At 41.3% G+C, this 18,234-nt stretch overlaps 1 protein-coding gene across 6 annotated transcripts in view; it reads right to left on the reverse strand.

Moving 5' to 3' along the window:
* Window positions 1-18,234, reverse strand: part of DENND5B (DENN domain containing 5B) — a 109,402-nt gene that overhangs the window by 17,211 nt on the left and 73,957 nt on the right. For 2 of the 6 annotated variants that reach the window (XM_074539068.1, XM_074539069.1), the window contains 9 exons: window positions 17,586-17,817; window positions 16,686-16,772; window positions 15,426-15,576; window positions 6,931-7,024; window positions 5,819-5,929; window positions 3,400-3,531; window positions 2,261-2,413; window positions 1,721-1,799; window positions 442-523 (listed from right to left, as the gene is read on the reverse strand). In XM_074539068.1, the coding sequence (XP_074395169.1) occupies window positions 442-523; window positions 1,721-1,799; window positions 2,261-2,413; window positions 3,400-3,531; window positions 5,819-5,929; window positions 6,931-7,024; window positions 15,426-15,576; window positions 16,686-16,772; window positions 17,586-17,817 (1,121 nt within the window). The remainder of the gene's footprint in view (window positions 1-441; window positions 524-1,720; window positions 1,800-2,260; window positions 2,414-3,399; window positions 3,532-5,818; window positions 5,930-6,930; window positions 7,025-15,425; window positions 15,577-16,685; window positions 16,773-17,585; window positions 17,818-18,234) is intronic. The other 4 variants (XM_074539072.1, XM_074539073.1, XM_074539071.1 and 1 more) reach the window with 3 other exon arrangements.

Here is an 18,234-nt window from a genome sequence, read left to right on the forward strand (position 1 = left end):
TCATGAAATGCTAGTTGGAAAGGAAGAATATTGCTCAAGCATTGTGAGCATGTTTTATGTCCCTTTGCTTTGCCTATCAACTGTACTTGCTGGGTCAGTAATTAAAAAATGAACTGAAAAAAACAAACTGAAAATACCAAGGAATTTAACTTATTTGCTGTTATTTGTAGAAGCTGGCTTTGTTACTGGAAGAACCCCCCTGGGAAAACAGAAATTGCAGTAACATATGTGTGGTTTTCATTCTCTGTTCACTAAAAAAGATCAAGTGAACACACAAAAAAGTTTTTCAAAATAGAAAGGCAACACATCATAGATTTGAATGTGGGCTGAAGAGAAGGTTTAATTCTCCTTAGCCTTTGTAGACCCAAACCCAGTGAGGATGTTTACTTTATGCTACACAATTAAACTCACAATTCATGCTTTAGGAACCCAAGTGCATACCTCATGTCTTGTATCAGGGAAACCCTCAATGTAGGCAGGGTAATTCCTGTATCAGACTTTCGTCTTTCTGTTCCACCACCAACTACAGTGGAGAAAATACACATAGTTAGCACAACTCTACAGTAATAGTCTGCAATACATTTGTTCTACATACAGCTGAAAACAATCTTCACTGGCTGGTTACTGCACTGTTTCTGTGCATTGTCATTAACTCTATCCTGGAAATGTAGACACAGACAAAATGAAAATTCTGAATATATTACCTATTTCTTCCTTAACTCAGCACTGAACTTGGGAGATCTAGCTTCCTTTTTTGTGTGTGAAATACCTTAAGTTAAATCTGTACAGCAGTGAGTTTTATTAGTAAGAAGTTTCTATGGAAAGCTCACAACTGAGAACAACTCAAATAAAATTAAGCTACAGTAACACATTCAATGCAAAGAATGCTATGCATTTCTGTGCTCTGCTCTGATCAAACCACTTTGTGGTGACACATTTTGCTCTCAGGAATTTGTGCCTGCCAGCCAGATTGTTTAGTGCATTACTCATTGAAGCTTATTAAAAAGTTCTTTCATGGGAGAGACTAGTTTGTCCATAAATGCCTCTTTGAGGACTGATCATAAAAGTTTCCATCTGCAGGATCTGAATTTGAGAGTCCTTGCAAGATGACCCACTGAAGTTCAGAGACTTTTACTACAATACCCCATCTCAAGGTTTTTAGAAAACCTCTCTTTAAACACAGAAGTAATTTAGTGATTTTAGGGGGCCTGGCCAAAGCATAAATTGAGCACCTAGACTGATGGATCCGTTACACAATTTCTGAACTGTACCACCCATCAGTACAGAGATTTACTGAACATAGAGTTATTCATATTGGGATTTGAGAGACAGATTATGCTCACTGAAAGAAAAATGTCAGCTGTCTTATTCACAGTTCCACACTTTCAGCTTCTTCAGGAATTATTTCTCATGGAGACACTGCTTCTCAAACCTCACTCAATGCTCATTAAAAGGGAATGAAGGTAGTACACATACATCAAGTGATTTTCCAGACAAGGATGGAAACTACGTGCCTTGGCCTCCAGTGATTTCAATCCATTTTGTCCAGACATCAAGACATCCCCACAATGATATGAGAAGTCTCAAAAGGTAAATGTGGTATTAGCAAGCAAATACACTGAAAATCCTGCACGGGTTTCATGTGGTTGCACTGTTCCTACCATGGCAGAGTTCACTTGCTGTGATGGACTCCTCATGGAGTCACCTGCCAAGTACTCACCTGGGGACTCTGCACTGTGCTCTTGCTTCTCTTCTCTCTCCTGGTACTGAAGCAAATGGGACCACAATGCAGATTTCCCCTGAAAATAAATTAAAAAAAAATATATATAGGCAAAAAATAACCAGTAATGGCCAAAAAACATGGCAGAATAGTGGAACAGCATTTGAATGGGCAAAATGTTCAGTAATGGAAGCCAATCCTTCTCTCTTGGGCCATGAAACCTCAGGAAGAGAGGACCACCCCACTGATTCAGCAGTCACACCACCCACCTTGTTTCTTTGTTCTCCCTCTGGGTTTCCTTTGTGAAGGTTGAAAGGAAACAAACCAAACACGTACTTGACAACATCACTGCAATGCCCAGAGGAGAAAACCCCAAAACAATCCCCCCTCAAAAAACCCAAACACCCAAAACTCCTCAAACCTTTGCAGAATATGAACCAGGGACACTGATCCCAAATATCAGACCTCCTGCTTTATCTTGGAGTTTATGCCACTGAGTAGCAGCTTAGAAAGCACAGACGACATTCAGTATTTACCAACCTGCTTGACCTGCAGACCATGGCTCCAGATTCTTTCTAGCAGATCACAGAGACTGGCAATCAGTGTATTTTCCTCCAGACCTGTTATGTTGGCTTCTCCATGGCCCAGCTCAACTGCTTCATGGCCCATTTTCTCTACCAACATGCGTTTAGTCTATCAAAAAAAAAAAAAAAGATCCCAACAGTTTCTAAGACTGTTATCCAACAAGGAACAGAATTTACAGATGAGTTTACTTAGACATGCTTATCTAGAGATCATGGCTAATGGAGAGAAACTTCAAATTTATTTGCAGAGACTGTAAATTAACAAAAATAATTATATTTTTAAAATGTGCTTAATTACTTTGAATCACAGAATATCCTGAGTTGGGAGTGACCCAGAAAGACCACGTCCAGTTCCTGTGCCTGCACAGGACAGCCCCAAGAGTCACACCATGTGTCTGAGAGCATTGTCCAAACACTTGAACTCTGGCAGACTTGGTGCTGTGACCACTTCCCTGGAGAGCCTGTTCCAGCTGTCCTACTTCTATGCCCTGTACCTATTGTCCTATTTCTACGCTGCTGATTTATTACCAAGCAGAGTACAGAACACATGCTCAGTCTTACTTAGCTTCCATTTTAATTCTTGTCACAGCTAACAAAGTTTAACACTCAGGTAAAGGAGTATACTACCAACTGCAACAGACACAAAGAAGTTTTATGTCCATGGCTATGAAATCTTCTTTAACACCAGGAACTGTTATATTTCATTTGCTATGCATAAACAACATGCACAAGCTACTTATGCTGAATTCTTCCCTTTTGACCACAGGTCTCTAAGACATTCTGTTTAGGCTACATGTAAATATGAACAATTAAAGGAAATCCTCCAGAAGATGTCTGATCATGCTGATTCTCCTTCCTGTCCTTTCTACTTCCATCAACTTTAACTGCATAAAGAGAAGAGAAACGAAAACATGTTCCTTTCAAAACACGTTCCCTTCTCTTCCAGCTGTTGAAAAACACTACGGGACTATCCATCCTGCAACAACCAGGCGTTCCAAAAGAAACATGCCATTCCAGCTGTGAACCAGGAGAACATCTGCAGGTGCTCTTTGAGCTCACTGCAATCCAGGAGAGAGCACCCAGGGTAAGACCTACCTTCATGCGACATTCCTTCAGCAACCCTTCCACAAATTTCCAGTTGGTCTGTGCAATCACAGCTGGAGAGAGGTCTGACAGCTTGGGCTGCCTTAAGTTTTTACCTAAACTCCTTGCCTCCTGCATGTATTTCTAAAAATAAAGAGAATAATTTTAGATATTACAGGTCAGAGTGCCTCTCCTCATCCTAGGCAAGCAAGGTGATGAAAAGAAATGAACTAGTGTTAATCTAGAAACACAATCTTGATTTGTCTGATGTTTAGGTGTCAGGCTAGAGAAGTGAAATGATCCCCTCTGACAACAGAAAAAGCAAGATATTTCCCTGGATTGGCACAGAATCAGCCAATATTAGCCAGTGAACTGTGCTGTTAGTCACTAGCATGAGGTTAGGTAAAAGTGCATAAAGTGTAATACCTTCATTCAGCAATAAAGCCAAAACACCAAGAAAGTTTCTTTCCACTGTTATTTCTCACTTAAAAAAAAATTGTCTAATTTGTGACCAGACTATATATGAATAGAAAAAAAACCCTCTGAAAATAAATTACAAGAAGCAGAAATACACTTAGTGAATGAGAAAGATTTCATCCATTACTTTTCATCTAGATGGTTTATGAAGGAAAAATGAGACTTGATCTCATTCTCAATTAACTTCTTGATTACAAGTGAAGCTCATTTTAAACAGAATTGACACCTGGGATCATTCATGTTCTTACTATGGTAATTGTAAAGTATGACAAAAATCAGCATACTCTCATACTCTTTAAAAAAAAGATCCCAGCTATAATTGAAGACTTCAAACTTTTCTGTTCCACTGCCTTGTCTTCAGGAGTAGGGTATTGTTGGCTTTGGTCTGGGGTTTTTTTTGGGTGTTTTTTGTTTGGTGGTTTTTGTGTTTGGGTATTTTTTTACTTTTTTTTTTTTTTTTTTTTGTTAAGCCAAAATCCACAAACCCATCAGCACATGACTTCTGATCCCAGCATCAGTGCCAGAGCTACATGCTGAGCAAGGCTGAGAAGTTGGCCCAACTATCAAAATGTTGTTTGAGCATTGTTCATAATTTTGTCTTAAAAAGAGCAAGATAACAGAATATTGCCAAATAAAAGTCTTGAAAAGCAGCACTCATTCCTGGTGTGGGAATGCTGTGTTTCCACAGCGGGTTTGTGTCTTGTTAATGATGCCTCTCTGGGGGATGGTATGTGACAATGACCAGTCTTTCCTGGAAGGAGCAGGTCACATCCCTCCAGGGAATCCCTGCTGCTGCTGGCTGGGTTTTCTGGGGAACTGAGAGGTCACTATGGCTGCTGCATCCTCGGAGCTTCCTGTCTGGGCAGAAAATTTATTCCATAGAAACAGAGAATGGTTGGGGTTGGAAGCGACCTTAAAGATCACATAGTTCCAAACTTTCCATGTTGTGGGCATGGATACCTTCCAGTAAATCAGGAAAAGCAAAACCAAAATCTTAACACATTGAAATAGCAAATAGCTTCCCCCCCACCTTTTTTTTTTATTTAAATGGGAGTACAGTTTTTCTGATGCAATCAGATTTTCTCAACACAGAAATTTGGACAACAACCACTTAGCACCACCCTAACAGGCCAGACAAGAATGTAGGAATCTGCCATGAAAAAGCTGTGTTCCACTGAAATTCTCAGTTAGGTAACTACAGTTTCAAAAATACTCTAAGAATTTTATAATTGTTCAAAAACTACAGGTGGGAATAAAAGAAAAAAAGCTACAGACAATGAAAGTATGCTGTTCAGCAAGCAACCTCACAAGTGACTTCCATCTCAGTGCAAAAATTAACAGCAAAATCAGTAAAAAGTAATACAGGGAATAAATACATAACTAGAAAAAGAAATATATTCTTTCTAAATCTGAACGAATAAAAAGTGTGGTTATAGTCTGAAGAGTACAAAACACAGATAACCTTATTCATTGTATAGCTTCTTATTATATTAAAAAAAAACAAAATAAAAAAAAACCAACAAACTCCGAGGTTCCAGAGAAGACTAAGGGTGGGCTGAGAGAATCAGCTGATTGCCCTTTGCCTGTTCCAGCATCCATGCACCACCACATTCTTGCACACTGGTATGATGCAATGGTCCAACAGCCAGAAAGCAAAACTCTTGGGATGTGACATCCTAAACTGAATTTACCAGGTGAGCAACATGGGGGAAAAAAAAACCCAAAGCAAACTAAAATTCTTGGTTTTTAGTCTTTGGAGCTACTGTGTTTCCAGGGAGCTGGTGTGGAAGCTCCTTTCCAGCTACTTTTCTGACTATAACCACACTTCCAAGCGCTACAGGGACGTGCTCATACTCTACAAGAAAGAGGCAGATTTGGGAGGCAGCAAAGACAGAGGTTCCTCATGCTAACAACATCTCAAAAGCAGCTTTCAACAACAAGAACTAAAACATACCAGGCAGCATTCAGAGAAGGATTTTTTAGGAGGCCGTGCAGGAGGGGGTGGTCCCTGATCCCACTCCCAGAAGGCCATTGAGTTCTGACGAAGCAAAAGCTCCTCCGAGGGCTAAGAGGAGGCAGATGCCCCAATGGCAGAACAGAAAGAAGAGACAAAGCAAAAGAAGCATGCATATGATCCACAGCCAAAAAAAAAGAAGAAAGTAAATACATGACAAAGTACTGAGAAGGCTCTGCTGCCATATACACGCACAAGGCACTGCTTAAAATATACTTGCAAAGCCATGTTAGCAAAAATAGCAACAAACAGGTACAAGTGCTGTTTTGCTGTGTTTCCAGGAAACATCATTCAAAACTATGGTTGAAGAGTCCTCTCATCCACTCAGGTTCTTTTGGAGAGCAAACTCCAACACTGACTACCATTACTGAGTGAATTTTACCACAAAACAGCATGAGTGTTATATTTTTGCTAGTGACATACAATAGAAGCATATGGACATCAATGGAAAAATGTGGCAGAAAAATATTTAATGGAAGGATGAAGAACTGAAAAGATGGGAAAGAAACACATGTATGTGACTGACATTTACGAGATGCATGGGAGTTTCCAAGCTTTAGGCATAAAAAGGCCCCAAAGTCTTAACCTTTCAAATATGTAAAAGGTTAGAAATCTACATAAAAGAAGGGAAAAAAAGTTCCTTTAAAAAAAAAAAAAAAGGGGAAGAATCCTGCCTCATTCACTTCTACATGGCTGACATTTACTCAAGGACTTGACTTTTCCAGAGACTTCCACCCTGGCCAGAGTTTGGCAGCTGCACTGCCAGGCTCTGCTGTCTGTGTGCAGTAACACAGCCAGGGTCTAAATCAGCAAATCATTTCCCTGGTGACAATGGGGCTGCCTTGTCCCAAAATAATAAAAGCACTTTATTTATGTTGTGTGCTTTGAAGTTGTGCGGCATCAGTGACAAGCGGAGCGGCATCTGAACGGCTACAGAGACCCAACCAAACCACAGAGCAGCCACAAAGCTGCCCCAAGGAATGGGCACATTGTTGTCCAAGCTTCCAGCTCCTGGATTCCAGCTGGTGCTGCCCCCAGAGGAGGCCACCCACCTCCCTCATGTCGTTGTCCAGGGCGATGTGCTCTGAGTGCTGCCGCAGGCGGTCCTTCCTCCGCTGCGTGCTGGCGCTGCGGCTGGCCCAGCGGCTGCAAAACACAGGGGAGACACGAGTGAGAAGGAAAGCAGGGGGGAAAGGCTGCATCAGGAGCTGAAGGACATCCCATGGGTCTGCAGCAAAAGAAGGGAAAGCCCAAGCTTGGACATTGCAGTAAACACGCGTGTGAGCTGGTGCCTGGGCTCCCCATGGGAAACCACCCTAGAGGTGACAGACCAGCACCCACCCAAGGGACAAAAATCCCAATGGAAACGTGGCCAGCTGCCTGACAGGGTCTCCAGTGAGAGCTCCTGGCACCTGAAATGCAGGTCATGCCACAGCATTGATGCCATCCCTAAGCAAGTCACTGTGCTTAGTTACCCAACACCACGGCTGCATTTAATGAGGTTTGACAAGAACAGCCCCTTTAGCAAAAAACAAAACATAATGATTTATTTTGAGTAGCAATTTCTATGATTTTGCTTTTCTGTGAGAAGTGCTACTTCTCCTTTCTCCACTTTCTGTGGTATTTCCAGGAATTATTTGAGACAAACATCTCTTTGCTGCAATTTTAACAACTGCTGCTGGATGCACCCATGTCTAAAGGTTATAAACAATGCCGATGTTCCTGGGATTAGTCATGTTGCTATTTTCACCTTAGCTTTTTTTTGCATTTAGTTCCTAAGTACCACAGAAAGCCTTGGGTTTTTTCCACCTGGTCATGTACACCCAGTTGAACTTATCCTCTCTCCACACATGTGGCACTGGTGAGGACAGCAGTCTCCAGGTCCCAAACCCACATATTTCTGAGTGCACTCCAAACAAAAGTAGATACAAATAAAATCTGGGATCTAATTGTTTGGTCAAGGAGTTTCAGCAGATGAATGCCTGGGGACGAAACTCTTGCACAGAGCTGGACTTGCGTTCTGACAAGTTGGGCAAAACACTGGGGATGAGTAGGGAGGGGAATCTGACCCAAGAGTAGTGCAGGGATGTGACCCCCGGTGACCAAAAAAAGGCCTCTGTTTCCAGAGAGGACTTTGCAAACGTGTACATAGCTATCTTCATCAGTTCCTTCAGAGAGTCAACCAAAGACTGAATTTTTGCTCACCACACAGATACAAAGGGAAAACAAGCCACAGGAACTGTTGTTTAAAAACTCAAACTGAAGTCCCATTGCACCTCACAAATAACATGAAGAAAACAAGTACAAAGGAAGAAATCTGGGTCTGTATGTAATTATTGCTCATCACCTCAGTATCCCACATGACAACACATTTATTTTTAAAGCATATTTTTTTGTGGCCTCAAGTCTCTGCTAACAAAATGAAACAGGTGTCTGCACAGTAAATGCTGGTACCTTTTCAGAAGAACACATCACTGACATAAGTGTCTTTGTACCTCCACAGACATTTTATAAATGTACAGCCCAAGTTTAATAAGTCACCATTATTTTTTTTTCAGTAGCAACAGCCAAAGCCTTGTTAGATGACAAAGAGGGGGAAAATAAACCCTTACTTTTTAATAGACAGAAATGTCACAGAAAAACTCTGTTGAACAGAGGATATTAATGTGACTTTAGCCACTTGGCTCTGGAGACCTTCCATTTATTGCAACCCAGGACCATGTTTATGTTTCACACAACAGAATGCCAATAACACATTGGAAATTTAAGTTAGAGATCAAATATTACCCCATATCATAGTTTATCTGCTCCAATTTATATGGTTATTTTCTGAATTTCAGACAGAGCTTGGATCCATCTCCACCTGCATTTCTGCATTTACTGGAAGATGAAAGAATTGCTGTAAGTGTCCTTTGAGGGAAAATATCTCACCAAAGGTGAAAGCAGAATGAAAGCTACAAAACAATTACAAACTAACACGCCACTATTAAAGCATTTTCAGTTCATTCCAGAGCTGTACTTCACCTGGGAGACAGCACAGACCATTTTCCAGGTTATTAATCAGAACTATTTGAACATTTTAATCATACAAAAGTGAAGATTGTTGGATGTTTATGAAAAAAAACCCAAAACTGCTGCTCATTAGCTGGAGCAATTACACACAGTGAGCTGCATGTCCCCTCTTTTCCACACTCCAAGTTGAGGAAGAGGAGCTGTTGAGTCACTGGGTGAGGTCTGTACATTCAGATGCTGCTCTGAATCTCTCTGGCAGGTTTTGTGAAGATCTAACAGCAGATAAACAGGATTAAGCTAAATCTTTTAAAGTCTTTTCTTTACTGGGTCACATAGAATTTTTTTTTCCCCCAAAACAATGCTTCAGTATTGCAAGAACCATTCCCTCTCCTCAGCAGTGACTGCATTTCAAATTGCTCTTCCCCTCCCTGCAACCACTTGAAGTGATTTTAAGGGGGATTAAAGGCCCAGAGGAGAGCACCAGCTCTCCATGCTGAAATCCTGTGTGGGTACCTCTGCTGGCCCTGTCATCAGCTGCTGCTCTATTCACACCTCAGCCCAGGTGCTGCCAAAGCACAAAGCAAAGCTGTTCTCCCTCCAGCAGCCCTTAGACTTGGGCTTTTCAGATAACCCCTGCTGCCTATGTCCCTCTTTCTCCTTGTCCTGAGGAGATGAAGCCCCCCTGCTGCTCAGCCTGGATGCTGCCCAAGGACTCCCTGACCCAAAAAAATGCCTTCTCCTTTTAAGTTTTTTGCTGGCAGAGCCATGAGCATGGACAACTGACATATTTCATTTATTCCTCACAGTGGAGGCATTGCTACAAGCACCAGCTCTCTGGGGATGGAGCAGACACAGCTCGGGTGCTGCAGGGAGCACAGGGACAAGCTGCCTCCATGGAGAAATGAGGAAAGGCTCATTTCAGTGTGTCTGTCTGTATCTAACTCCCATATCCACAGATTAATGCCTCACCTCCAGGGACTGTGGAAAAGCAGGATATTTCAGAGCAGGGCCAGGGAACACTGTGCTCTGTTCAACATATGGAGATGAAGTAAGGTACCTCCAACTAAGACCTTTGTGATATAAAAGCAGTCAAGTCAGCATAATTTAGTATCAAATTAGACCCAACAAGCATAGGAATAGGTTTGCAGAGGTTGGAGGGAATGTAATGGTGATATTTGAAACATCCAATGCTAAGTCTCATCTTTTACATTTCTATAATAAAGGAGGTAAGGCAGTCAGCAGCAAAGTTGCACTGTCAGAAACCATCTAGCAAGACAGCACCTCACACCAGGGACTGGCCATGCTGCACTGTGACCATGTGTACAGATCTTTCTTCCCATACCTTCTCCCTTGCCCCCCTTTTTAAAGTTCCCTTGAGAAATGAAGAAATTATGTCTTCCCAAATCAGACATGGGTGTAGCAGGCAAGATTTATACTGCAAAAAATGAACATGCTGCTAGAGAACTTCTTCCTCAGATGGATATAACCAATATTACCATCACCATGAAAATCACTATTGTAATTTACAATCCATTTACAGTGATCACAGAGAGAAGGAAAGAGAGAAATGCATTTGTCTATAAGACAGAACCTAAATCTCCTCCTATACACCATCTCATGAGGCAGGCTGCTATTTAGGTCTGCAAATCATGACAATACCCATTCTACCTATACAGGTCCATCAAAGGAGTTATCTGAGTTTCAGATTCACAAATTGGCACACAGCTGTAGTACAGCCCCAGCAAATCCCCCTAAAACATGCACACTTCAAACACACACAGCCTGCACATCCAACTCCTTGTAGGGCTCACATGTGTGGGACTGTACACAGAGATTCCAAGCCAAACACACGTCAAACACAGCAAGAAAAGGAACATGGAAACTGAGCTCCACCTGATCATGGATGGGGATCCACAGCGTGAATCTGCTCCACAAACTCTGCTCCATGGTAAGGAGAATGAAGGCTTAGATGGAGACTTTTTCAATTCTGCCATAGGGTGAAGTAGGAAAGCTCTGAAACTGCTCATTGGATGGACAAAAATTAGTAAAATGCCTTAAAGAGAGTGGCCTTGCACTGGCAGACTCTTTCAGCAGTTCATATGAAAAGAAGTGATTTTAAAGGGTGGCACACACAGTTGTCATCCTCTGTAAGGAAGAGCTGTAGTGAATTGGCAGCATCACCTGCCCTGAGGAACCACTGTCCTATGAGGTATTTAATTTGCAAGCCCTTTGAGACAGGAGTACTATTCAGAGGAGAGCAAATGGAATAGTGGATGCAAGGATCTCATTGCCCATTTTCCCCTGTCAGCTTTAATTCTGCACAGCTATGTTAAAATGACATATTAACTCAAAGAAGTTAATTGCACTTTTCCTGCCTTGCACCAGTTGAGCAGAGGATCAGTAGCTCAGGAGGAACCCATGAGATTCCAAGTCACAACAATGTCTATTTCCTATCTCAGAAACCATCTTTAAGCACAGATTGTCATTCACACTTTATTCCTGAAAATGAATGTATTGGAGTACAAGTGGTCCATATTTTCATTGCACCCATCAGTGGTTTGCTACATTAGGTTACCTGAAGTATAGTAACTGCTTGTTTGAGATTTTCTTATATAAAAGATGAACTTCTACTACTCACAAAATTTAAATAAGCTCAGTGCTGACTCATTTTGTGCCCGCCTAGATGTGCTGCAGAGATACCACTCTATATTACTTGCAGTTGTTTGGCTTGATTAAAAAAGAAGATATCTTCATTTAACACAGCCTTAAAACGGTACCCAACAGACAGGGGGGCAGTAAAAGGCCATATAATATGAAGCACTCATTAAAAGAAAAAGACCATTTGGCATACAAAAAATAATTTAGTTAAAACCAGAACAAATTTTGTCATCACACAGAGACACATCAACTTCTTTGTGTTATATATACATCATACTTTCTTTTAAAATCATTACCTGATGTTAAATGCCAGCAACAAGCAAAAAAAGAATCTGCCCTAGGCAGATAAACCCTGGAAAGTTCCCACCTTGAAGGAGAGGGCTGAAGATGAAGGCCTCAGGACAGTGCCCACCAAGTCATGCCATAAAACAGAGCACAAAAATGAATTCCAATTCCATACACTCCTACTGCATAGGTTTTGTAAATAAATACTGACACAGTGGTGTCAGTATTTATTTACAGATCAGCAAAACACAGCTCAGGAACAAATGGAAGTGGCCAGGGCAGGAAAGAGGAAACAAGCTGGTCAGGAAAGTAAGCAAGGAGGAAAGCAGGGCTCCAATAAAGAAGTGGGAGGGGAAGCAGGCCTAAACAGATAGGAAGGCAAAAAAAGGGTAATTAAAGCCATTTTGTAGATGTGTAACAAAGCAAACCCTTCATTTGAAAACCAAAAGAAGCAAGGAAAAAAATGCATTCAGTTGTTCTTTGGAGGCATTCAATACAAATTGCCAGAATGCAAATATATTCCCATGCTTGGGAATCACTGTTTTCCTCTGCAATATTTAATCTCATTTATCAAGCTTCTTAGTACAAATTAAGTTACAAGGTAATCAATTAGATTGAAAACACAGCTTGTTTCATTGTTTTAATTTTGCACTGTAAGCATATTCCCCCTAATTTAACAATTAGCTAATCAAAAACCATGAAGTGTTTATGTAGCTTGGCTTTTTGTCATTCAAATTCCACTCCTGCAAATGTCTCAGCCAGTGGAGCTCCAGCTACAATTTTAAAGCCTGGCAGAAAATGCACAGAGGGAAGAAGGGAACACATAGAAACCACAGAGTGGTGCTGGGGTTTGAGAAAGGAAATGAGGGCTCTGGAAACCACAGCTCTTTTCCAGAATAACAGAGAAATAACCCTGAGGGACTGCAGCCTGTTTGCTCCTGGGATGCTTTCTAGGAGAACTTTGCACAAGCCACTGCTTTACACACTTAAAGCAGCGTGGAGGGGATGCTTTTGTACCCAGAGGAAGCTGCAGCTGCTCCCCGTAGATTCAAAAGGTTTTCCCATGATATGGGAGATGGATCAAAGGCAAACAGCAGAGAGAGTCCAAGCGGGACACTGCTGCCTGATGGGAAGGAGGACAGAACTGGGTCTGGGTTTAGTCAAAATTGTTTAAATCACATATAGGATCTAGAACTGAAACTAGAAGTGTTTGTTGCTGCATTATATTTGTGATTTAGATATAACATATTACACTTGTAACAGCCTAGTAACTGAGGTATTTTCAGTGCTCCTCCTGTTCACAGGAAGGGAACAGCTAGATAACATTATGAGCTCTGGTTATGTATTTGTTAGTTTATCAGCCCAGAAAGGGAAGCAATAAATCCCTGATTGCTGGCCACTGAGGACATCTTTTCATTAAAACAGCTTTGAATTGGTTTATTTGCTGCTGTCCAGCAACAATTGACTGCAACATGGGAATTATTCCCCATTTCCCACAAATACACTTCCATACAAAATTTGGGACAAAATTTGCTATGTAAAACTGAAGCCTGCAAAAATAATTCTCATCTACACAGCAATATTCTTTACAATAATTTTATAATATAAACACACAATAGCTACACCTGAAGAGTCTGGAAACGTAGCAGAAATGTTCTCTTAGCCCATGCTCATAGGCAAAGCTCCAGTCCTGTAAGTAAAACCTATCCCCAAGAATCATACACTGGGAAATTCAAATTAATGGAAGGCTATACTTCAGCTGATTTTGTGGTCAGAAGAGTCACACTGCTTTTGCAGAAGGCAAGGAAAAGCTGTTCTATACACAAGTGTAAAATCAGCAGAATTACATGTCCTAAATGGCAGAGAGAGAGTCTTCTCAGCTGCTCACATGAAAACTAGGCAGAAGAAAGATATAAACAGATGGTCTTGAGATTTTCCAATTACAAGCCTCTTTGGCAACATACAACTGGAGGAATTCCAAACATTTGTCACTTTGACATTGCTTTGTGGTAAGCAATGGGATTTTGGAACTTATAAATTCTGAAACATGCTGTGATCTAAATCAAAATCACCACTCAAGAAGTTAAAGTCAATTTAGAACAGGTACCAATCTAATGGAAGCAAATCTCAAAGAGCATAAGGAAAACTATTTTGAAGTGATGCTTATTCATAGATTCACTATGATTTTGCAATAGACACAGAAGGTTTAAGCAACTTTAAGCAGGCTGGGCACACTCTCACTGTTGCTGACACTGTGAAATTGAAACCCACCCATAAGGATAAGAGCCAGACTGCTAAATACAGCATCTCACAAGATGAAGAAATCCTCCATTCCTCAAAGGACCATTCCCCATACAATTCTGTCTCCATTTGCAGGAAGCCTGAAACCAAAGGAACTTTGAAATATGAATTCCTCATCTGCGGTTGGTTCTGGGGTTTTTAAAATTTCTTTTAAAGAACTCCATTTCTTTAAACGTTCAGTGCTTAAGGATCTCATTATCATTTGCAATTCTTATTCCTAGCAGGTTATTCAAAAGGGTTTAGCTAGCACTGGTATGAACAAAAGGTGTTTAAATAGAACTGAGTGGGCACCTCATGCAGAAGCTCAGAGCAGCGTGTGTGCATGCACATGTCTAAAACAAGAGGTAGCTTTAAGATTTGGACAACTGTAGCATTTGAAGCTCTTGGATTTACCTGTGCTCCCACATTTTGACTACCAGAAACTGAAACTGAGGGCTTCAGCTGATAATTTAATGAGTTTGTAATCAGTGATGCACAAGTATTTCACTTTTGAAGAGGGAGAAACCCCTCATTCATAGGTTTTGCAGGAAGAAAGATTCAAAATAAAGGAACTCACAGCACTTACTTTGCATTATAACTGTAAAGTGTATCAGTGCTCCAGGTTCCCATTTTGCATTAGGCAAATGAACCATGTAATGGCATGCTCAATTCCACAGCTATAGGTACCACTACCCTCTTATCAAAGTGGGCCACAGAACCTTTTCAGACTCAAAAAAGAAACCCAGGTACAGAGTCACACACTTTCCACCCTCACCAAGTTATCCTTCCAGGGTATTTCAATGTGGCAACTGAAAGAGAGCTATAAAAATCTCTGGGTTGGGTAATAACTGCTAAAGAAAAGAAAAGAACAGAGTGGACACTAATTTCATTTCACATCATGGTGTGAAGGTTTCAACATCAAAATTTCTTTCAGAATCTCAATTTTGGCTTGAGTTCCCAAATTACTGTATTTAGTGCAAAACAGTCAAACAATTCATTTGAAACTCAAAAACCCAATTAGAAAACAAAAACTATGTATGAGAAGACAGAGTAGTTACTAAATAGAAAACAGCAGTGAGGAATCTTCCCCAAAACAGCTAACACCTCCTGACATAACCCAAACTATGGTCATATGTTCAAAAGTCACAGCCCATGAAATGGACTGAAAAAAAAACAGAAATGGAAACAGCTGTTAGTTTTCCATTCATCAGACTGGCTATATGCCACCCAAAATTAGGACTTCTGTCCAATGATGTGAAGCATTTGTATGAGAAACCTGTTTTTAAATCCAGAAAATAAAACCTGCGCTTACTTGTTATTGGTGGGTCCTGTTGCCAAGACATCTGACTGCAGCTTTGGGAAAAATCCTTGCTCATACTTCCCTTGGCCAATCTTCATGTCGAGCAGGTGGGGGTGGATGGCCGTGTGGTCAATCTTCATCAGGCGCTGCTCGATGGACTGGGCTGCAGGTGACAGTCACAGGTGAGCAACTGCGTCACACTCAGACCCCTGGAAACCCACTAGAGACTTAAATGGTGACCTTACACACAAATCTGCCACTCACAGAGGTGAGGAGACACTTGTGCTGTAGGGTTTTTAGTTTTGCTTTTAGTTTCTTTACCCAACACAAACAAGCACTGGTGCAAGTTAGCTGTTAAGCAAGCAGGTATTTACAGGAGTCTATGAGATGCATTAGGAGCTGGCAACAGCAATGCAACCTTTCCCTGAAATTCCTTGTTGGATTTTAAGGCTTCTTCAGCAGAACAGAGACCTCCAAGGCCAGGTGCAACCCCTGTGGGACTGGGCACCTTGCTTAGCCCCAGACACGTTCCCTGGGCAGATGCTTGTGGGGGGACACTTGAATTTTGCAAACATCTGGGAATACAATTATCCTCCTCTTGAATTTAGATCTGCTTTAACTGGATGACAGGCCTTCAAAAAGCACAGCTAACTGTAGTAAGACCTGAGCAGCATCAGGAGGATGAGCAGATTTTTGGAAACAGGGAAGGCTATGGTAAGATGAGAGAGGGCTCCCCAGGAATCTCAGCTCCACTGAAACTAAAGCAGTTCAATCCTTTGCTTCAAGGATTTGAGAGTTTCAATCTCAAACCTCAAACAGAATGAAAATTAAACCTGTCACCCTCTTAACTTGTGAAGAACTTGGGAAAGGAGGTGTATGGGTGAATTCAGCATTTAATTAGCAACTTTAATATTCAACTCTTTCCAGCCCATCTATTAACGGGCAGGCCTGTTCCTTCAGCATACCACAGCTACAGAATAAATATGCATTTGTTAAGAACAACATATAACTCATTTCCTGTTTTATAAAACTGTGATGGGAAAGAAGCTGTCACAAGATTTACATACATTATCATTAGAAACTCAGCAAGTATTTTTCCCCTCTAAAAAAAATAAAAATCACTTTGTTTGGTTCCATTTTGGAGAAAAGGAGTGGGTGGTGTGGGGTCAGAGGATTTGAAGGGTTCCAAAAATAGTTAAACAAACAGGTGCTGGATCAGTGCTGGGGTCACATATACTGTGAATGGTAAATATGAAGGAAAATTGATATTACTATCAGTTTGCTGCTTTTCACAAGACAGAATATGAGGTTCAGGTGCCACAATATCTGCCAAAACTAGACGCTGAATAGACAGCTGACCTGCAAATTAGAATTGGGTATAGACAGAAAAATTTAAACAGACACAGATTTCTATTTCTGACATGTTTACAGCAAGTAAAACACTGAAGGAGTTAAACAAAAAAAAAAAAAAAAGAGAAATATTTTTGCCCTATCTTACTAATACGTGTCCCAACAAATTTAGGAGTATATTTCCCTGTATTACTTAAAAATTAAATAAATACTTGAACAAGCATTAGGTAAGAAATTAAAATATAATTTGGAAAGGCATCCTGTGACAGTAACAGAAAAAAATCCAATCCTTCAGTACAGTGTATTGTTCATTAACACTGAACATCTATTGCTGGAGGTACTAAATATGCCACACAGGATTATATCCCCACCCAGCATCCCCTGCTGCTCTAACCAAATGGTGCAAGGCACAACAATGTCTTTTTATGGAAGGGAGAGACAAGGCCAGTGGAGCAGACACCGGGGCTCGACTCCTCTGTGTGGCTGGCATTGGTCCCACCACCAGGGTGAAGGAAAGCTCTCCTGGAAAAGTAACAGGAGCTGCCTGAAATGAGAAACTGTGAGCCAGTTCCATTTGGGTTTGGCTTGATTTTATGAAAGGCACCAGCCCAAGGGAGATCAAAGAGAAGGCAAAGGCTCCTGCCATTTCTGGTGTTTAACAGCACGCTAAAGTTGCTGCTGAGATGAGATAAGGATACTGCTGAGTCCTCCTCAGGCAGCTCTAGGATTTCATCAATTGCAACACTCAGATGACTGAGGACCTATATTTCTTGGTGGCTGACGTTGTACTTGTGAATATTTTACCAGTCCATTTGAACATACCTGCTTCTTTCAGAGTGCTGCATTTCTGGTAGTTGGATGTCCGCAGTGCAGGGGCCCTGACGTTATACAGCCTTATTTTCTCAATTCTGGAGTCAAAAACCCGTAGAAAAGGGTCCTTCTCCTCCCACTGGGACATTATCTTATTGTCTATGAAGGTTGCAAACATCTGTGTTTCGATGAAGTGTGAAAGGAATGGGAGGTAAGGCTCAGGTTGGTCCGAAAGGAAGGAAGCCTGGAATACAGAACACCTCATTAGTGTCACGTTCATGCCCAGCCATCCTTCCAGCAGGAAGGCCTAGACAAGGCTTCCCCCACCACAGAAACACCTCTCAGAGAGCTATGAACCCATCTGCAAAGGGGTTTGGTTCACAACTGTAAGAAATAAGCAGTCAGGGAGGCTTTGTGACAGCTGGAACAAAGGGATATTGAGTTACTAAAGTAGTGCTCATGCTGCTTGCTTTTTTAAAGAACATAGCAGCCTCCCCCCCAGGAATAAACCCTGTGAAATGCATGGCAAACCATCACATGTGTCTCTGTGGGACCTCTGGTCTGGGCATCCTTGCCTGGGACCATATCACTTAAGGTGTCACATGAATAAAGGGGTGCACAGTGCTCTTCAGCTGATGCTCCTCAGTGATGTTACACAGGG

The sequence above is a fragment of the Zonotrichia albicollis genome, chromosome 4 (assembly GCF_047830755.1).
Source record: "Zonotrichia albicollis isolate bZonAlb1 chromosome 4, bZonAlb1.hap1, whole genome shotgun sequence".
Taxonomy (NCBI): domain Eukaryota; kingdom Metazoa; phylum Chordata; class Aves; order Passeriformes; family Passerellidae; genus Zonotrichia; species Zonotrichia albicollis.